This window comes from Athene cunicularia (genome assembly GCF_003259725.1).
Source record: "Athene cunicularia isolate RWA chromosome 4 unlocalized genomic scaffold, athCun1 chr4_part1, whole genome shotgun sequence".
NCBI lineage: Eukaryota > Metazoa > Chordata > Aves > Strigiformes > Strigidae > Athene > Athene cunicularia.
The window spans coordinates 11,770,136-11,787,783 of NW_020799098.1; the positions used below are offsets into that span (position 1 = coordinate 11,770,136).

Below are 17,648 nucleotides of genomic sequence, written 5' to 3' on the forward strand. Positions count from 1 at the left end.
GTTATTGTGACAGCTGGGAAATATAAGTGGTCAACCCCTTTGACTAATAAGTGTATGCACAATCAACATTCATTTTCTCTTAATATGAAAAGCCTGAGTATACATTGCTTAGCTGCCTCTTTCCCAGAAGCATATAAACAGACGGACGGATGCATCAGTTGCTTAAGCACCAATGAAAATTAAAATATGCACTGAATGTGGGAAAAAATCAGTGTGTTCATTCAACTCCTCTCCAGCAACATTATACAAACAGAATTAAACCCAATATGTAAATTCTACATCCAATGGCATATATGCTCTATAAAAATGTTAAACATTTTGTTGATAATTTAGCTTAGAGAACCTGATGTCTGCTATCTTCTGTAGAAATAATTTACTTTGTTCAGCTGACTTCAGATTGACACTATGGAAAGCAGAATCCCATACTCCATGAATCATGGGCATCACGTTCAAATCACAGTTATAATGCTGTTTTGGAAAACAAAGGATACAAATAATTTTTTCCCACATGGGACATTATGGGATGCCTGAACTATTTGACGCTATTGGTATAGAGCAATTACTGAAAAGGGGATAATTAGTAAATTCTGGTTTAAAGTGCAGGAACATCCCTTAACAATGGACAGCAGTTCAAGGCCTGCATGGAATAAGGCTATTTTATGTCACAGATCAATGACAATGTGCTTCAAATGGAGAAGTTAGCATCACAGAGCTCACACAGGAGAACTCACCTTCATTACTCTTCTTTCCAAAACCAAATCAGAATAACAGTTTCAGTGTCTTTGGTTGCAGGTTTGTACTAGACTAAAACCAGCCAGAATGCAAAACAAGTATTAATGCATTCTTAGGAAGCATGAACTCTTAATAACAGCATGGACTCTTAATGACAGCGTTATCTCACTTATTTATTGTTTCATAGCCTTTAGGGTGAGCTTACATGGTCTTTTGCAGGTAGGTGCAAATGTCTTCTACTGTGCTGCTGGCTGACTGCAATTCAGCTCTGAATCACTAATGATACAGCCAGGGTTCTTGTCTCCATCTCACCATTTCATCAGAACGATTCATTCAGAGCGATACACAAAACCCTCTAAAGCTCTACCCTCAGATGTTTGTCATCATTTCTTGTTAAAACTGGGTTTTGCAGCTTGAATCCTGTGGTAACCGCAGCAACACAGTTTCCACATCAGAATTCTGCTGTGTTCAGCCAGAAAAAGACCCAGACTGAGGGAATTTACCTCCATCATCAAGAAGACTGTGTAGACACAACCTTGATACAACTCCTTCCCAATTCATCTTAGACCTATGAAACAGTACTTACCACAACTTTTTCATAGAAGGGTAAGAAAGAAAGGGAATGGGTCACTTTGTTGCATGGATTTAGTGGGTTTTATAGACAATTTCCATTCTTCCACCAGCTACTTCAAAGTCCCCAGCATTCCTATATTTTATATTGTAATTTTGTTCTTTTTTAAATACAATCTCTTTTCCATGTAGTACTATCTGAAAAGGATGCTGGTGTACCGTCTGCATCTGCTAATGCACTTCTTCATGAACAACATTATAATTCTATTGAATTTTAACTTCTTAAACAATGGGATAGAGAAGAAATAGCCCTTTTTTTTTTTTTTTTCCAATGCATCTTAAGAAAATGCAAACTAAAGTAATTCACAAGGAGTAAAAATTTCCAGTACAGTTTCACATTTGCTGTATAAAGCTCATTTATTAAGTCCATTGGTCTGTATGGTATAACTGCAGCTCACAGAGTGGAGGCATGCTGACTGAAGCTCTTAAATCACTCCAGGAGCTGGTATACTGGCAGAGATAAACTGAAGAAGTAATGTCAGTCCAAGAACTAGACTGAAGCTTTCCAGCAAATATTTCATCTAATTGCATTGCAAAACCAAAACAAAATCTTCCATCTTGTGCTAGTTTTGGCTGGGATGGAGTTAATTTTCTTCATAGCAGCTAGTACAGGGCGATGGTTTGGATTTGTGCTGGAAACAGTGTTGATAACACAGGGATGATTCAGTTACTGCTGAGCAGTGCTGACACAGTGTCAAGGCCTTTTCTGCTCCTCACACCACTCCACCAGCGAGTAGGCTGGGGGTGAACAAGAAGTTGGGAGGGGACACAGCCAAGACAGGTGACCCCAACTGTCCAAAGGGATATTCACAGTATCACAGTTCCCAACTACACCAGTTCCCTCAGCGCTATTTCAACTCTTTTCTTAAACACCTCCAGGGATGGGGACTCCACCACCTCCCTGGGCAGCCCATTCCAACGCCCAACAACCCCTTCTGGAAAGAAATGCTTCCTAATATCCAGTCTAAACCTTCCCTGGTGCAACTTGAGGCCATTAGCTCTTGTTCGATCGCTTATTACTTGGTTAAAGAGGCTCATCCCCAGCTCTCTGCACCCTCCTTTCAGGTAGCTGTAGAGGGCAATGAGGTCTCCCCTCCATACCATACGATGTCATGCTCAGCAATAAAACTAGGGGTGAGTTTGGCAGGTGAGCTGTGGTTCAGGGACTGGCCGGGCATCAGTCAGTTGGTGGTGAGCAATTGTTTCCATTTGAATCACTTGTCCTTCTTGGGGTTTATTTCTCTATTTTCCTTTCCATTATAATTTTTTTAAATTATTATTATTACTATTATTATTATTATTATTACTAGTAATATTTTATGTTATTTCAATTATTAAACTGGTCTTATCTCAACCCACATGATTTCTCACTTTTACCCTTCCAGAGCTCTTCCTTCCATGCCACTGGGGGGGGAGGGAGCTGGTGACTGTGTGGTACTTATTTGCTGCCTGGGGTTAAACCACAACTCATCTCTTTGTATGTCTGTAGGAAGCTGCAGTGAGACTCTGTTCAGACCCACAATAGTCACAAGTAATTTACAGGAACCTCCACAAGATCTTTCAGTCTTATTCTTGTAAGTAATTTTATGGGTTTAGCAAGATGAAATGCTTGGAGCTACCCACATTTCTCTTTTGACTATAGAGGGAGAGGGCATGACTAGACACCTAAATTCCACAGAGCTAAAATCAGGTGAAGTTAATTCTCTGATGACATTGATGCAGAAATGATGAGCATTAAATTTGCAGTATCAGTTCTTCCACAGATGAGGTCTACAATTAGTAAATGAAATGAATGCACAGAACAATGGTTAATATGCAAAGTATTCAAAAAATCCTCATCAATGTCTTTTTTTTCTTTCATGCATATTCCCAGTCCCTAAATGCTAAGTGGTAGCAAGGGATTACTTATGCTTTAAATTTAAAGTGCATGCTTGGTTCTAGTACACATGGTCATCACTCCAGTTTCCATTTTCAGCACATTTCAAAAGATGAGAACGCGTTGAAGAAAATTCACACCATAATGATCTGAAGTCTGGTAACATCAGGAATGAGTGAAACCCCAAGACTTCTGCTCAGCTAAGAAAAGAGAGTCAGAGCTCTAAATGTTCTATTCTGTCCCAATGCAACTGTGCTGAAATGGACAGACAGGGAGACATGTTCTTCCATCTTTCTAAACAGTCTTTGTGAAATAAGCTAGTAGTCTTAGTTAGTATCCTAATCAAATGTCCATCACCAGAAAAGTTCCCATTACAACTGACAGAGTTCTTATGACATGGAGAATTCCCCCTTACCTGCCATGTGTGACTGCAACACCTCCAAGACCAGTCTGAAGCTGTTGGTTACAGCATTTAACCCCAATTATTTCACCATTTTTGTACCATATATGCCTGTATGTATGTACATTTGTACATATAAATGTATCTCTTGCTGGCATCATTTGAAATCCTTTCTGTTCTGCTGGTTTTGTTTTTTATATACTATTGAACATCTTCACAGAAGCAAATCTGAGCATAAAAATTGTGGGGTTTAATGACTCAGAGGGACTTTCTGCAACAGATGGATTCCAATATGATATTCATTTACTAAGGCAGGGTTTGTATCTCTAAGAACTTCAACTTGTCTTGAACAGAATATAGATTTTTCTAAGATAGGGTTCACATGAGATTTTTTTGTGAACACTGGTGTGTCCTTCAGGCTTGATATTCAGAAGTGATCTCACTACTGTTTATTTTGCCAGACAACTGGTACAACCACATTGTCACTGACTACCTTGTGCTTGTGCAGGCTTTTAGATTGTAGCTGGATGAGCTGGGAAAAATCCTCCACAGAGCTCTCATACATCTCATATTTTCAGCATTTATTCCAGAAACTGAGATGGGTAAAGATTTTTGGTTTTATTCTTTTGGATGTGAAATCACCAGTAGATCTTATCTCTGACACAGACAAACTGCAGAAACACTGTGCTTGGTGGTAGTTCCACTCCAAGAAAAAAAAAAACACAGTAATTTCTGTCATTTCAACAGATTAGGAATATATTACCAAGATCAGGCATAGCATGGCTTGGGCACAAAAACTCTAGTGACAATTGCAAGAGAAATAAAATATGTATTTAATCATCCAGGCAGCCTTGCCGAGTTCCACTGATTTTTGATTAAGCAGAACAGACAGATAAACACAAGTAACATTGTCCCTCCAATCAGTGGCCTCTGCATGAAATCAATGCTTCTGTATAATACTGGAGTTAAAAGCCCCTTATCAAGAGAAAATTCTTATTTCATGAAAGACCTACTGTGCTTGCGTTATTCACAATGTATTTCACAATTCTTGATGTTTAAATCCCAGGCATTTTGCAGACATAGAAGGGTTGTTATTGTGGTTGGTTTTTTGTGTTTTTTTTTTTTTTCTCATAATCACTCTTCCTGTTGCTTCTAATATAACATCCATTGTAAATACACTCAATGGGTCGATTTCACACTCATAAAGTCCACTGAATCTTCCTAGGCTCTGTGAAAAGCTTTTTGGTTCAGTAATGATGCAGGAACATTTTTTAAGAAACAGTTTGAAGGAGAGGTTTTTTTTATTTTTTAATTAAGGTTTTACACAGGATAAACATCATTCTCAATGACAGCCTACCAAATCCCTATGCTATAGTTTAAGAAATGTGCAAAGAACTTTGAAATTGTGCATAATGGATGAAGAGATTGAATGTTAGTCCCAGAATTTGTGTGGATGTGTGAAAAGCAACAGGAATTAATTTTTAATTTCTATGGAAAACTCCATGGAAGATCAATTACCAGGAGTTAATGGCCTCAAAAGTTTTCAGAGTCCATCAAGGCATTTCTTCCTTTTCTATATTATTCAGGATGAATAAATATCCCACTTCCTTATGTCACAAATGCACCAAAGGTGACCTGCAACTTTGTGAAAACCACTTCCCTATATTTTGAAAACCTGTAAAACACACTTCACACTGTTGCAGAATCTGAGCTGCACTATAAAAAGTCATTTTTTTTTGCCACATACCTTTTTTTTGTTGGTGGGACAAATGTAGAAATTGTCAATAACAGTGGCAATCCCAGGCTGTAGATTCAACTTTGTGTATAACGTCCCAAAATCTGAGGACCTGAAAGAAATCAAACATCTGTAAGTGCTCTCTTCTAAAGGCTTCAGCATTGAAACTCTGAAAAAAAAAAAAAAAAAAAAAAAAAAAAAAAAATCCATATTCAATGTTTCTCTGCTATCCTTTTGTTCTTTTCAGTGTTCATTAGCTACCGAAAGAAACCTGCCACTGTTAAGAATATTTTTCTAGGTTTGAGAAAACATGGCTAGTTCTGTCTGTATTTTGCAGTTCTGTGCGGTGTTGGTTTTCATCCTGACACTGCACCATGCAGTGACTGAAGCCCAACACATATACCTTTCCATTGCCACCCACGAGGTGGGAAAAAAGAGCTAAGCAGAGCAAAGGCTCGTCAGCAAGTACTAACAGCACCTCCTCAGCTATGCAGAAAAAGAAGAGCCGACTTCACAGCCTGATGTTGCATAAGAGAATAATTTGGCCTGAGATCTGGAAGACTTGCAATGGACCTCTACCAGACTTTGAACTTCATAAGGGTATCCATCCACTTCTCCAGCTCATTTTTCAGAGGATCACTAATGAATGAATAAAGTCAGTACTTGGACATCAGTATGTCATACAGACAAATCTATGAATATTTCAAATGTGGGCACTCTGCAGGAATTGTTTCATATTCCTGAAAAACCCACAGTGAAAACAGCATCTGTGCCACACACCTGTATTGGCAATGTCTAGTATAAAAACAATGCACAAGTCAAATGTTAGTACAGGAAAACATTAGTTAGTGAAACTCAAAGCAAGCTACTTCCAAAATTAAAACACGTTGGATGAAGCCTTGTTTGTTCTATATAGGATCAAATTGCACCATATGGACTCTCCTTATTTACATTTTTTCCTTTTGCATTTGGAAGGTGACTAAGACACTTCTAAGGCACCTGTCCCTTCTTCACCAAGAAGCCCTCCCTAGGACAGACGGTTGGTGGGAGGACTTCCACTCTGTACTCCCTTTTTTTTTTTTCACTTGAATAACAATATCCTTTAACAAAGCGAGCTGAAGATGTGCTGCCCGGTATATCTGCATTATTCAAATTGGGAACATGCAACAGTTCTCATGTCCAAGAGAACCAGGATGATCCTCTGTCCCTCCCACTGTGACAATGAGGACTGCCCGTGCAGTGATTTCTGCCCTATAGCCCTATTCTGCTATGTTCATTGCTTTCCACTGGGCTCTGTTGTCTCATATGCCTCACCCAGGGGAGTCACTGCTGACATTCATAAGAACGCTACTGAGTACAGCAAGAGAGAAAAGTGAGAAACCAAATCCCTGGCTGAGTGTTTACACCTTGGCAGGCAGCCTACAGTCTAAGGTCTCCTCCAAGCCACATGGTCCTCAAGGGACTGGTGCCTGCAGGAGGCTGCCATGAGCACTGTGTGCCCACCCTCCGCACACCTGTGTTCCAGTGACACCGAGGATGTTACTTAAGTGAGAGGGCATGTGGTACAAAGCCAGAGGAGGCAACTTTGCTTTCACACATCCAGCTTTCCACATGAGATGGGAACTTTCAGCTGGGATTGTGGAGCAGCTTTATATGTCTTTGGCATCACTAAGCATATTGGGCACAGAATGATATGCCTGGATCAGGTCCTTAGGGACTCTAAGTAAAGAAAAGTTCATATTTACCTTGCTTTTCTTCCCTCTCTACCACTCAAAAAATGACGCGGCATAAGCCTACGACACACAGACCACATTCACAGCCTAAAGCTGAGAGTTTATCTATTTTACAGTGACATCTGAATGGATTAGATCTGTAAGTTTTCCCTCATAATATTGCTTTGCCTGCAGATATACAGCAATGCATTACAAAAGCTAATGGAATCATAGCAATTTAGTTTTGACAAATAATTTTGTAGAAATCAAATACATACAATTGCACTGCACTAGGTATTCAGCTCTGAGCTAATTAAAATTCTAAGGGGAATAGGATGGACAATGCTAAACCTAATTTTCCAGAGGTGTTTGACAGAAAAGAAATTAAAGCAAAGACTAAAATACTGGCTTCAGCCAGATGTACTGAAATCATGCAGAACATGTATGATGGAAATAGAACCTAGTCCATTCTCTTTGAGGCAAGAACATCAGGTCAGTGGCTTGCCCAGTAATAACATCCTGAAATAATTCCCTGAACCTTAAAGATGATCCAACTTACTGTGAAGAAGCAGTTCCAGGATTAATACAATGGGACCACTGGAGAGTGACACTGCGGGAGGGATGGTGACAGCAACTGTATCAAGGTATGAAAAGAGTATAGGCAGGAAGCCCAAAGAGGATAAGCCATTTCAAAGATAAAAAGTTCCAGGCTAAAACTTCCCCTTTTAAATCTCATGACTTATAAAAAGTACTACAAGAAAAGAAAAAAGTTGTAACAAAAAGAGTACACTAAAGGAACTAAGGTATTTTCAGACCTTTCAGTAGAAAAACCATATAGTCAAAATATCTTTTCTGCTACAAATCATCTATCTCAGGGGGAAAAAAAAAAAATCATCCAATTCCAAGATGAGACAACAGGTTAATGTATATCCATAAAGGTACACCATGTCTAAACAGGAAGACCTGGGTTGGCAGATCATCTGTGGATTTATGGAGAAATACATTCAGACTCCCAACCTTGAGGAAGTCCAGGAATGTCATCTACTCTTTGAGATATTTACATACAAGAGGACATAGTTCAAGGACATCATTCAAGGGAGGCACTGTTCAAAATAATTGGTTTTCCAAATCTGCTACAATCCCAAGAAAACAGGACACCACAACTTTTTTACATGAGAGATAAATTCCAAGTTCCTGACTCTGCATATATAAAGAATTAACATTGTGAAGCACACAGCTAGAAGATAATTCCTTGTAATTGCACTACTGGGCTACAGAGTGGGTTGAGGAGAATGAATTCTGGGATCTCAGTGCATGCCTATTTCAAGAATATATTAAATAGAATCACAAAATATATTTTGTACCAAACTCAGGAGAGGAAAAGCCCTTTATGCTCTTCCAGTCACTAAGAAATTTTTTTGTGTGTGCGTGTTAAAAACAAAACTTGGCCTGTGTAAAAAGTGTTAAGGAAAAAAAAAAAAAAAAAAAAAAAAAAAAAAAAAACCACAAATGAAATTTTTGTGTTTATCATGATAAATACATTATCTTTCCTCCCTAAAAATTCATTAAAAGATATTTCAAGGTGTAATGGAAAGAGGATACACATGTACCTGTTAAGAAGAGTAAAACATCCTTCCGTAGTATGGTTTATTTGCAGTGCTAGCGCAACAGGAGAACTCCATAAAACAGAGCAAGAAGGGTAAAGTCTGATTTCTTAAAGATGGGCCTGACCTGCAGTTCTGAGTGATCTGGATGTAGTTAGTGAGCATTTGGAATACAGCAAGCCATCCACAGGCTGCTTCCTGCTGCTGCTTATCCACCTGTGCACTACAGACTACAGATGGTATGGATGTTTCTTAGGAGAGCAAAACTCAGTGGAAAACTCACAGGAAACTTATCTTCCAGTATTCAGGTGATGGGGCATTCAAGAGCAGTAGGACCACTGGATGCTGGAACGACGTGATTACTCATGTACTGATACAGAAATCACACAACCTGTGTCTGACAGGGCTTGCAGCTGCATAATAACTTCTTTGAAATTGTGTACATCTGCTGAAATATGTGCCATTCTTTTTTTTTTTTTTTTCCACTAAGGAAAAATCACTTGTCACCGTAACAATGGTATGTTCAAATAACATGTAAACATATATGTAAATCATACAGTGATATTACAACACAGACAGAATTACGTCTTTTTAGCTTGTTTTAATTCTGAGAGTTGAAATGATAGTTGGGAAAACTCTGAAGTGGTACAGAAATGTACCATGATAAAACAAAACTTCCAAAGCCCCTACACTCTGAGGAAATTTGGTTCCTGTCGTTAAAAAATGTAATTTTTTTTGTAGTTGAGCTAAAATAAATCTATGCCGAACACAATTTGGAACTGTACCTAAAAGTGCTGAGTTTGGACATCTTCCAACAGAAATATTGAAAAATAGGTAGAAAATGAACAGATACCCAAAGAAAAATGAACCAAATGTCTGCCTGTCTAAATTTCTCTATCATTATACAGATGATGACTCACACCTATGATTCAGTATTGCTCATTGTTGTTTTTCCACACTATATTTACAAGTATATATTAATATATATAATATTAAAATATATATAGTAAGAGGTTAATGAAAAATTTTAAGGAGATGAAAATTGCATTCCCAAGTTAAATTTAATACTCAAAGAAAATGTCAACTGCAAATGCTTCCTTCCCTGTTTTCTCTTATTTTTAATGAAGAGAGGTACTGGAAAGAGAATGGTTGGAACATATAACACACATGTTCATCGGATTTCCTCCACCTTTTCTTCTTTTCTTCTTCAAGATTAATTCAAGCTTTATGCTAGCCAAATGAGCCATACTGTACAAGCCCTATTAACTGAAAATCTTAGAAGGCAACAATGAAGAGATTTCAAATGACTCACAGATTACTTAACAAGCAAAACAAAAAGAAAGCCTTTGAAAAACAACATGCAAAACATCTGCTGTGTTAGATTACTGATAAATTGTTGAAAAAACAAAGATTCAATTGAGATGCATGTTACGGAATCAAGGAAGAGTGGATCTGTGCATAACACTCACTGGACTTCTTCCCACTGAATTTTCTCCAAACTGTATTGCAAACGTCATCTCACCTTCCCCTTCTTTTGGTCAGAAGAACAACAATTCAGTATTTACACTATGAACATTGAAGTGCAAGAGAAATTAATTTAGGTTCTTGCTCTATCACAGACATATGCCTAACACCAGAAAAAAAAAAAAAAAAAAAAATGTCTGTAAGGAAAACAGGTTTTATAGGACAGTAATGAACTGGCTGATGGTGTATCTAAAACAGATAGATCAGAAGTTCCAACAAATGCCAGGACAAACCTACTGAAAGGGAAACAAACAGATGAATATCATTAAAGAAGTGGTACACTAATGTATCTTTTTTACTTAAACAGCACAGATTTCAAGGGCTCTTACACATACAATGTGGAAATTGCAGAGACTTTAGCCTCATAAAATCCTTTTAAACAGAAACAAAAAACTTCCCAAACCCCAAAGCCTTTCTTCAGAGTAGAAACACATTGTAACGCTGGGTTCCAATACCTGACTCATGTATTGAGGAATTCGTGAAGATGAAAGTTTCTTCAAAGGCTGTAGAAGAGCATGACTCCTAGCAATTCAATTAACTGATTACTCATCAGCTATCAGCTCTGCTGGAGTACTTTCTGAAAATACCTCTCTCTCTGCTTTCCAGAAAAGTTGAGCCTTTTTGAAGTTACATATTTTTCCTCTCAAAACCAGAAAATGTTTCTTCCTTAATCCAGTTTTACAATGGTGTAGGCAAGAGCCAACATAAAAAGTTTAGCAACTTCACATTTAGGCAATATAGTGTTTATCTTTTTTTTTTTTTTTTTTTTTTTTCCCAAAAGCACTACAAAGATGAATGTATCCTGTTTTTACTTATCAATCTATTACTGATAACATATATTGATCACATATGTTGATGACACAGATATTTTTACGAACTGTCAATTATCATGACAGCCTTTTTAGCTGAAATGACCTGCTCTGTAATGCTCTGATTAGTACAGAACATGATGCAACTCTGCATTTATACAGTTATAGACATTCCTTCCCTGGAATAAGTGAGATAATAAATAGACATTTTTACAGGTATTATGCACACATGAAGAGCCCTACAGTCTTAGTCACTCTAGGGGAGCACAATAAAGGACAGACAACCATTTGTAGTGGCTTTTTAGTGACCTGTAAATGTATATTTGCTTGAAAAATACTGACCTAAAGAATCCACAGAAAAAAAAACAAATAAAACCAAAACACTGAACAGCTGCATTCATATTGAGTGAGAACTCAATGAGAATCAAAACATCACAAATTCCAGAACTGGACTTTTATTCAATGCATTGAGTACAGCCAGTTCAACTGGCTGCACTGAAAAGGAAAACCAGTCCTCTGTGGCCCTTAATAAAAGCAAGGATTACCTTGCTAGGTGACTTCAGGGAGTCAGATCCCTCCTCAGGAACTCAGATTCCTCCTCAGGAACTATGGTTACTAACTTCACAGCGAGAAATAGGACATTGCCTTATTTTGCAATGTACTTAAAAATCACAGAAGACAAATGCTAAACAATGCTACATGTTGAGTTGTCCCCTGAGGGTTTGACAGCAAATTCACCTGATGCTACAGGGTACCCGGACTGATTGTACCCCATGCCAGCCTACAACTTTCTATCCTGATGTTTCAATTACCTTTGCAACAAGTGTTTCAAAACCCATGTTTTCCAGGAAATACCCTGTCTCAGAGCTGTCTGGACACAAAATTTCGCATGGTACAGGGAGTATTCATGTTTTCTTATGAAGGAACATGGAAGGCGATAAACAAATTTCTGTGTACAGATGGTGGTGTTACTGGCCACAGAACTTCAAGCTATATAATATGTACTTATGTACTGTATCCCTTACTGGAATATTCTGTCATGCATTTATCATGTACTGGTTTTGGTTAATTATCTGATCTGTACAACATACACACACACACACACACACACACACACACACACACACACACTTAAACCCCTAGAGTTAGCAGCACTGTGTCTTTAGTATATACTACATATCTTTCAGCGCTGTATTTAAACATTCCTGCTCTGCATAGTCTCACTGTACACAACCACAGTTATCTTTTGCAGACCTTCATTAGTCCTTCAGTATACTACAAACATCCTGCTCATGAGCCTGTAATCGTGCTGCTTATCAATTACATTTTCAAGCTCCTCATTATGTTGCTTCACAGCTCAAATAATTAGTCTTTATATATTACAGGCCTGCAAAACATCACATTAGCTTCTATTACCTGCAGCCGTCACCTTTTCTCCCAGAAAGTGTTATTTTAGGTAAGACACCTACACCAAAACTCCTGCCTTGGTGTATTATTTCCATCGCCAACACACAGCACTCGCTGACGGCACGTCTTGGAAGGTACAGCCTGTAGCCACAGTTGCAGTACACAGATATTTGTGATGAATCTGTTCAACCATGAAACTAGCAGTGTCACAGTGACAAAGCAGACAAGAAACTGCCAGGAAGACAGGGTTATGTCTTACTTTTGTAAAAAGTAAAAGCGCTGTGTTATTTCTTTCTTCTCAGCTCCGCTACCTAGGCAGGGCTGGGGCAGGCAGCAAAGCACGCAGCCCTCGAAGCGCAGCTGCTGGACACAGCCGGGCCTGGGGGCACCTTAAAATCCCCCCACCATTTTTCTACCCCAGGCATTTGCTCTTGTTAAAAACAAAACGACTGAAATGATCCATGATCAAATGAATGGTTTTAAAGACTTGCTTTTAACCTGGATCATTTCAGTAATCCTGTTTAGAACTCAGTCCCACAAAGTTGTAGTGACCTAAATAAGGGAATAGAAAATGGGAATGAAATTGTGGGAAACAGGGAAATATCAATTTTTTGCCACAATTTCTTCACTGAATTCAACATATCATGTAACTAACTATTAGTGTGCAAGCATTTATCCTAAGAAAAGTCTTGTGTAAGACTTAGTTTCAGCAGCTGCAAATCCAGCATTGCATTAGTAGATGTCAGCGAGGAATAGCATATATCATGAGGCATTTGAGGGGTTTGCTACCGAGAGACAGCTCTGGCATATTAGAAACATAAATAAAATACCACAACTGATATCTTACGCAGTGCTACAAAAATGATTAATATTAATTTGGGGGGTTTTGTCAATAAAAATGCTAGCTGGATTAGAGTACAAGAAGAATTTTACTGTTAGGTGTATATTTTTTAATAAAAGCCTTTCCTTCACAAGCTAAATTTATTATTTCTGAAAGTACTTTGTTGGAAAAAAACCCCAGTGGCTTCACTTAACTATTTAATTACTACCTACTAAAGATATGAATACTTTACTTCCTAGATAGTGTTAACTTCCTTCCACCAATTTGAACAAACAACAACCTTTGAAAAAACTGTTGAAAATTTAGATAGAAGAAAAAAGAAACAAAAGCCTTTGGTATTAAAATGCAATTTTCCACAATTGTATGTACTAACTGTATTTCCAGAAGTGGAAACATCCTTATATCACTTCCAGTACAATTCCTTTTTTATGAGTGTTGTGATTGGAAATGAGTAATTACAAAGGAAACATTCTCATCTCACATACTTGTGTTCTTTGAGGAAGGGGGACGGTTTAGGAACATTTTCTTGAGGTTTGCAAGGAACATTAAAATTCTCCACCATGGAAAAATGCTAGGTATTTACCACAGCCCAGGCTTTCTATTTAAACAACTACACACAGCTGAAATATTTCTGAAACAACTTTATTCTCAGTCAGGCAGCTTCTTGGAAGGCAAGAAGGACATTGGGATGTATGAGAAGAGAGAATCTGGCCTTGTGCTTTCTGACCAGAACTGCAAGTTTTCCTGTAATCACTGGGTAGATCTAGCTGCAACAAGAACATTTATGAAATTTAAAAAGAATAATAATTTAATAAATTGTATGTGCACATTCATATGGGATTATGTATTTCTCCAATAATGGGCTCTGCCAACTATAATAGTCAGCTACTTACTCTTACATAAGTGGAACTCTTCTTTAACTCCATTTGCAGAAGTTTTTGCTTTTGCTGTTAAAGTGCTGACCTCAACTTTATGATTGCTCTGGGGGAGGTGGGAGGGGGAGTGAATTATATGGCCAGGTTGTAGCACTTTATAAAAAGGTAAATGAAGTCAGTGTTTTGTCAGTAATTTGACTGTGGTACTCTGCACCCAAAGGCAAATGCTTGGCAGAACTAAAAGAGTAACTGGACATTTTTATAAAGAATTAAAATATCCTGAACATTAAGTAAATACAGATAAACATACTCGGAAGGTATCAAGACTTAACGCTGCATGCATTAGAGACCCATCAACTGCCCCACAGCTGTCTGTGGTGGGTTTTCTGGCATGCTTGTGCAAAACTGCTAGTACACATCACTGATGGAGGCTGGGCAGTGCTCAGATGCAGCACAAATTCACCCAGGAAATCAGTTCCCAGTGTCAACAGAGTCATTATTCTAAGTTATTACAATTGGATTGCAAACAAAACCATTACAAGGAATTTTAAGGCATCATTTTGAATTCTTCTCCTGCAACAGAAGTTCACCGTCCATGCTGAAAACACCACCTACCTCCCCATATCTGCCCATGAACAAGGTTGTCAAGATATGTCTGAAGTCATGAAAACGTTCTGGCAATTAAACAAGATCAGGTTTTCTTAACAACCTTTAAAATCACTGTGTGTCTGTGCCACCTGAAGATGCAGTTTGCAGAGGAGTGGGAAAGCCTGCAGTTAGGGATGGGAGGAGGCACACCTGAGGGTGCTGCAGTAAGCTGGGCACCAAGGGAATTCAGAGCTCATAACCACTTCAGCAGGATTTGTTTCTGTTAGTCGCTAATGACTCCAGTTGTAATCTCTTAATAGCCTTCTACAATTGCTGAAGCTTTTTTAAAATTCATTTTGTTTAGAGCTTTCAGTAGCCAAATTTCCCTTGCAGTCATTCTCCTGTAACTGCAGTGACACCGGGGGAGGGCCGAGCCCATCGGCTGCAGTTTGGCCTGCTGCTGAACTTGGCAAGCCAGCAGCACATAAAGCCCCAGCAGATGTTTCTGCTTTTATAGCAGCTCTTCCAAACCCTTGGCCAGACATAAATCCAAAATAGATCCAGAAAGGAGACAAACAGTGCCACCATCATGGCTCTTAAAATTAGGAGGCAGAACCAGTTTTTTTCTGCAGGACTCTGAGAGACCATCAGCAGCAGAAGGTGCCATGAAGTGTTCCCATACATTATCATGACAGATCACGAGGGCCAGCCACAGCAAATGCAGCACATTTTGCACGGCATTGCAGTTTACTAGGAAACAGAATCATAAGACAAATACATGCATTTACCTAGGAGTTTGGAAACTGAGATCACACTTTATAACAATAAGTACAGGAAGCAGGAGGTTTTATGGCCATTTACACTTTCACGTGGAGCTACAGTGCTTCCACACCATGCTACTGTTCTAAAAATAAAACTGTAAGGAGATGATCCTTGGCAGAAGAAGTCTTCTGAATACAAGCCATGCTGGATCTCTTCTGTAAGAAGAAAGTTGCGCTGTGTCCACAGCTGACGCTGCTTTATAGGTGAGAGGGCTGATATATACCAGGGTGACATGTTAAAGCATTAATTGACTTGATGATGACTAACTGCTCTTACAGAAGCTTGGTCCACTATAAATTGTTGCCATGTAATCTCAAATGAAAGTGCAAACAACCCCCACAGAGGAGCTGAAAACCTCAATCGCATTTTTGTCTGGCATTAAGAGAGACTAGGAAGAGAAAAAAGTGACCCTACATCTAAAAATGAGTTCTTTTTGTAGGAGTGAAGGTTATTACATGTTTTTCTGCTTCCTCCACCATTCAAGCTCAGGTGGAGCTGCCAGTAGAGGATGCAGCTCCACAGATCTGGGGCTGTTGGTGTGTTTAAGGTCTCCCACTGAGGCTGGAACAGCAGGAGATGGGGCTCCTTACTTGCAGGAGCCTTGTGGTAGTGGAAGATCTGGATCACTAAGTGAAGACCTGCAAATGGAGTTCAGTTGATTCCACAGCTTCTGAGATGACAGGAAGGAGATCCAGATGACGATGACAGCAAATTTGCAGATGATACAAAACTGTGAGGAGTGTCTCATACATCAGTGATACATCTTGTGGAGATACGGGCAAAGAGGAATCTCATGAAGCTCAACAAATGGAGGTGCAAAGTACTCCACCAGGAGAGAAATAACCCCATGGACCAGTACATACTAGAGGCCAACAAGCTGGAAAGCAACTTTGCAGAAAAAGCCCTGGGGGTCCTGGTGGACATCAAGTTGAATGTAAGCCAGCAGTCCCTCAGACTGCATCAGGAAGAGCATTGCCAGCAGGTCAAGGGAGGTGATCCCTCTCATTCAGCAGCAGTGAGATACACCTGCAGTACTGTGGCCCCTCAGTATGAGAGAGGTATGGACTCAGTGGAGTAAGACCAGCAAAGAGCCACAAAGATGATTAGAGACTGGAGCATCTACCACAGAGGGCAAGGCTGAGAGAGCTGGGACTATTCAGCCTGAAGAAGAAAAGGCTCAGGGGAAACCGTATCAATGTGCATAAATACCTGATGGGAGGCAGTAAAGATGGAGCCAGACTCTTATTGGCAGTGCTCAGTGACAAGAGGCAATGGGCACAAACTGAAATACATTAAACTCCATGTAAATGTAAGAAAAAAACCACCTTTTTTACCATGAGGGTGGGTGAACACTGGAACAGGTTACCCAGAGAGGTTGTGGAATCTCCATCCTTGAAGATACTCAAAACTCAACTGAACAAGGTCTAGAGTACCATGCTTTGAGCAAGGGTGGTATATTCAGTGATGTCAAGACCTCCCTTACAATATCTATCCATCTGTGATTCTGCAGTTACTGAAAATTACGTAACAGGATTTGTCTTTGTTGAAGATACTGTGTAACAAAAATAATTTTCTGTGGACAACCAACACAATTAGAACATCGCCAAGTCACAGAAAGAACTTATTATTTTCTAGGAAATCCACAAATTCACATAAAGTCTTGGCCATACTAAAAATAAAAGCTTTGTCATTTTGTTTTGTCTTGAAGTTCAGTGGAATCAGAACTCTGCCTGCAGTTCGCTTGTGCCAAAGAACTGCCCAACTGTGCAGCAGTGTTGGTTAAGCCAACAAAAGATACCCTCACATTTACTGATAAGCAAAGTATCTACAACATAAATCCTGCACAATCTTTGGATATGAAGTCTGAAATTATAGTCATATCTCAAACTCTGCATTTGCAGTTGAAAGGTAGCACAGAAGCATTTTATCTACATTTCTCTGCAATCGTGTAACTCTTATTCAACTGCTCAAGGAAGTCAAGCTTACATGAAAAAAAAAAAAAAAAAAAAAAAAAAAAAAAAAAAAAAAAAAAAGTGGTTTTACCCAATGTAAGCTTTTCTTTTTTCTTTTCTGCTGTTGTTGACTCCACTCAA

The 17,648-nt window shown here is 38.9% G+C and overlaps 1 protein-coding gene across 7 annotated transcripts in view; it reads right to left on the minus strand.

Annotated features, from left to right (window-relative positions):
- Window positions 1–17,648, minus strand: part of SORCS2 (sortilin related VPS10 domain containing receptor 2) — a 385,148-nt gene that overhangs the window by 240,142 nt on the left and 127,358 nt on the right. For all 7 annotated transcript variants that reach the window (XM_026846778.1, XM_026846777.1, XM_026846776.1 and 4 more), the window contains exon 2: window positions 5,386–5,485. In XM_026846778.1, the coding sequence (XP_026702579.1) occupies window positions 5,386–5,485 (100 nt within the window). The remainder of the gene's footprint in view (window positions 1–5,385; window positions 5,486–17,648) is intronic.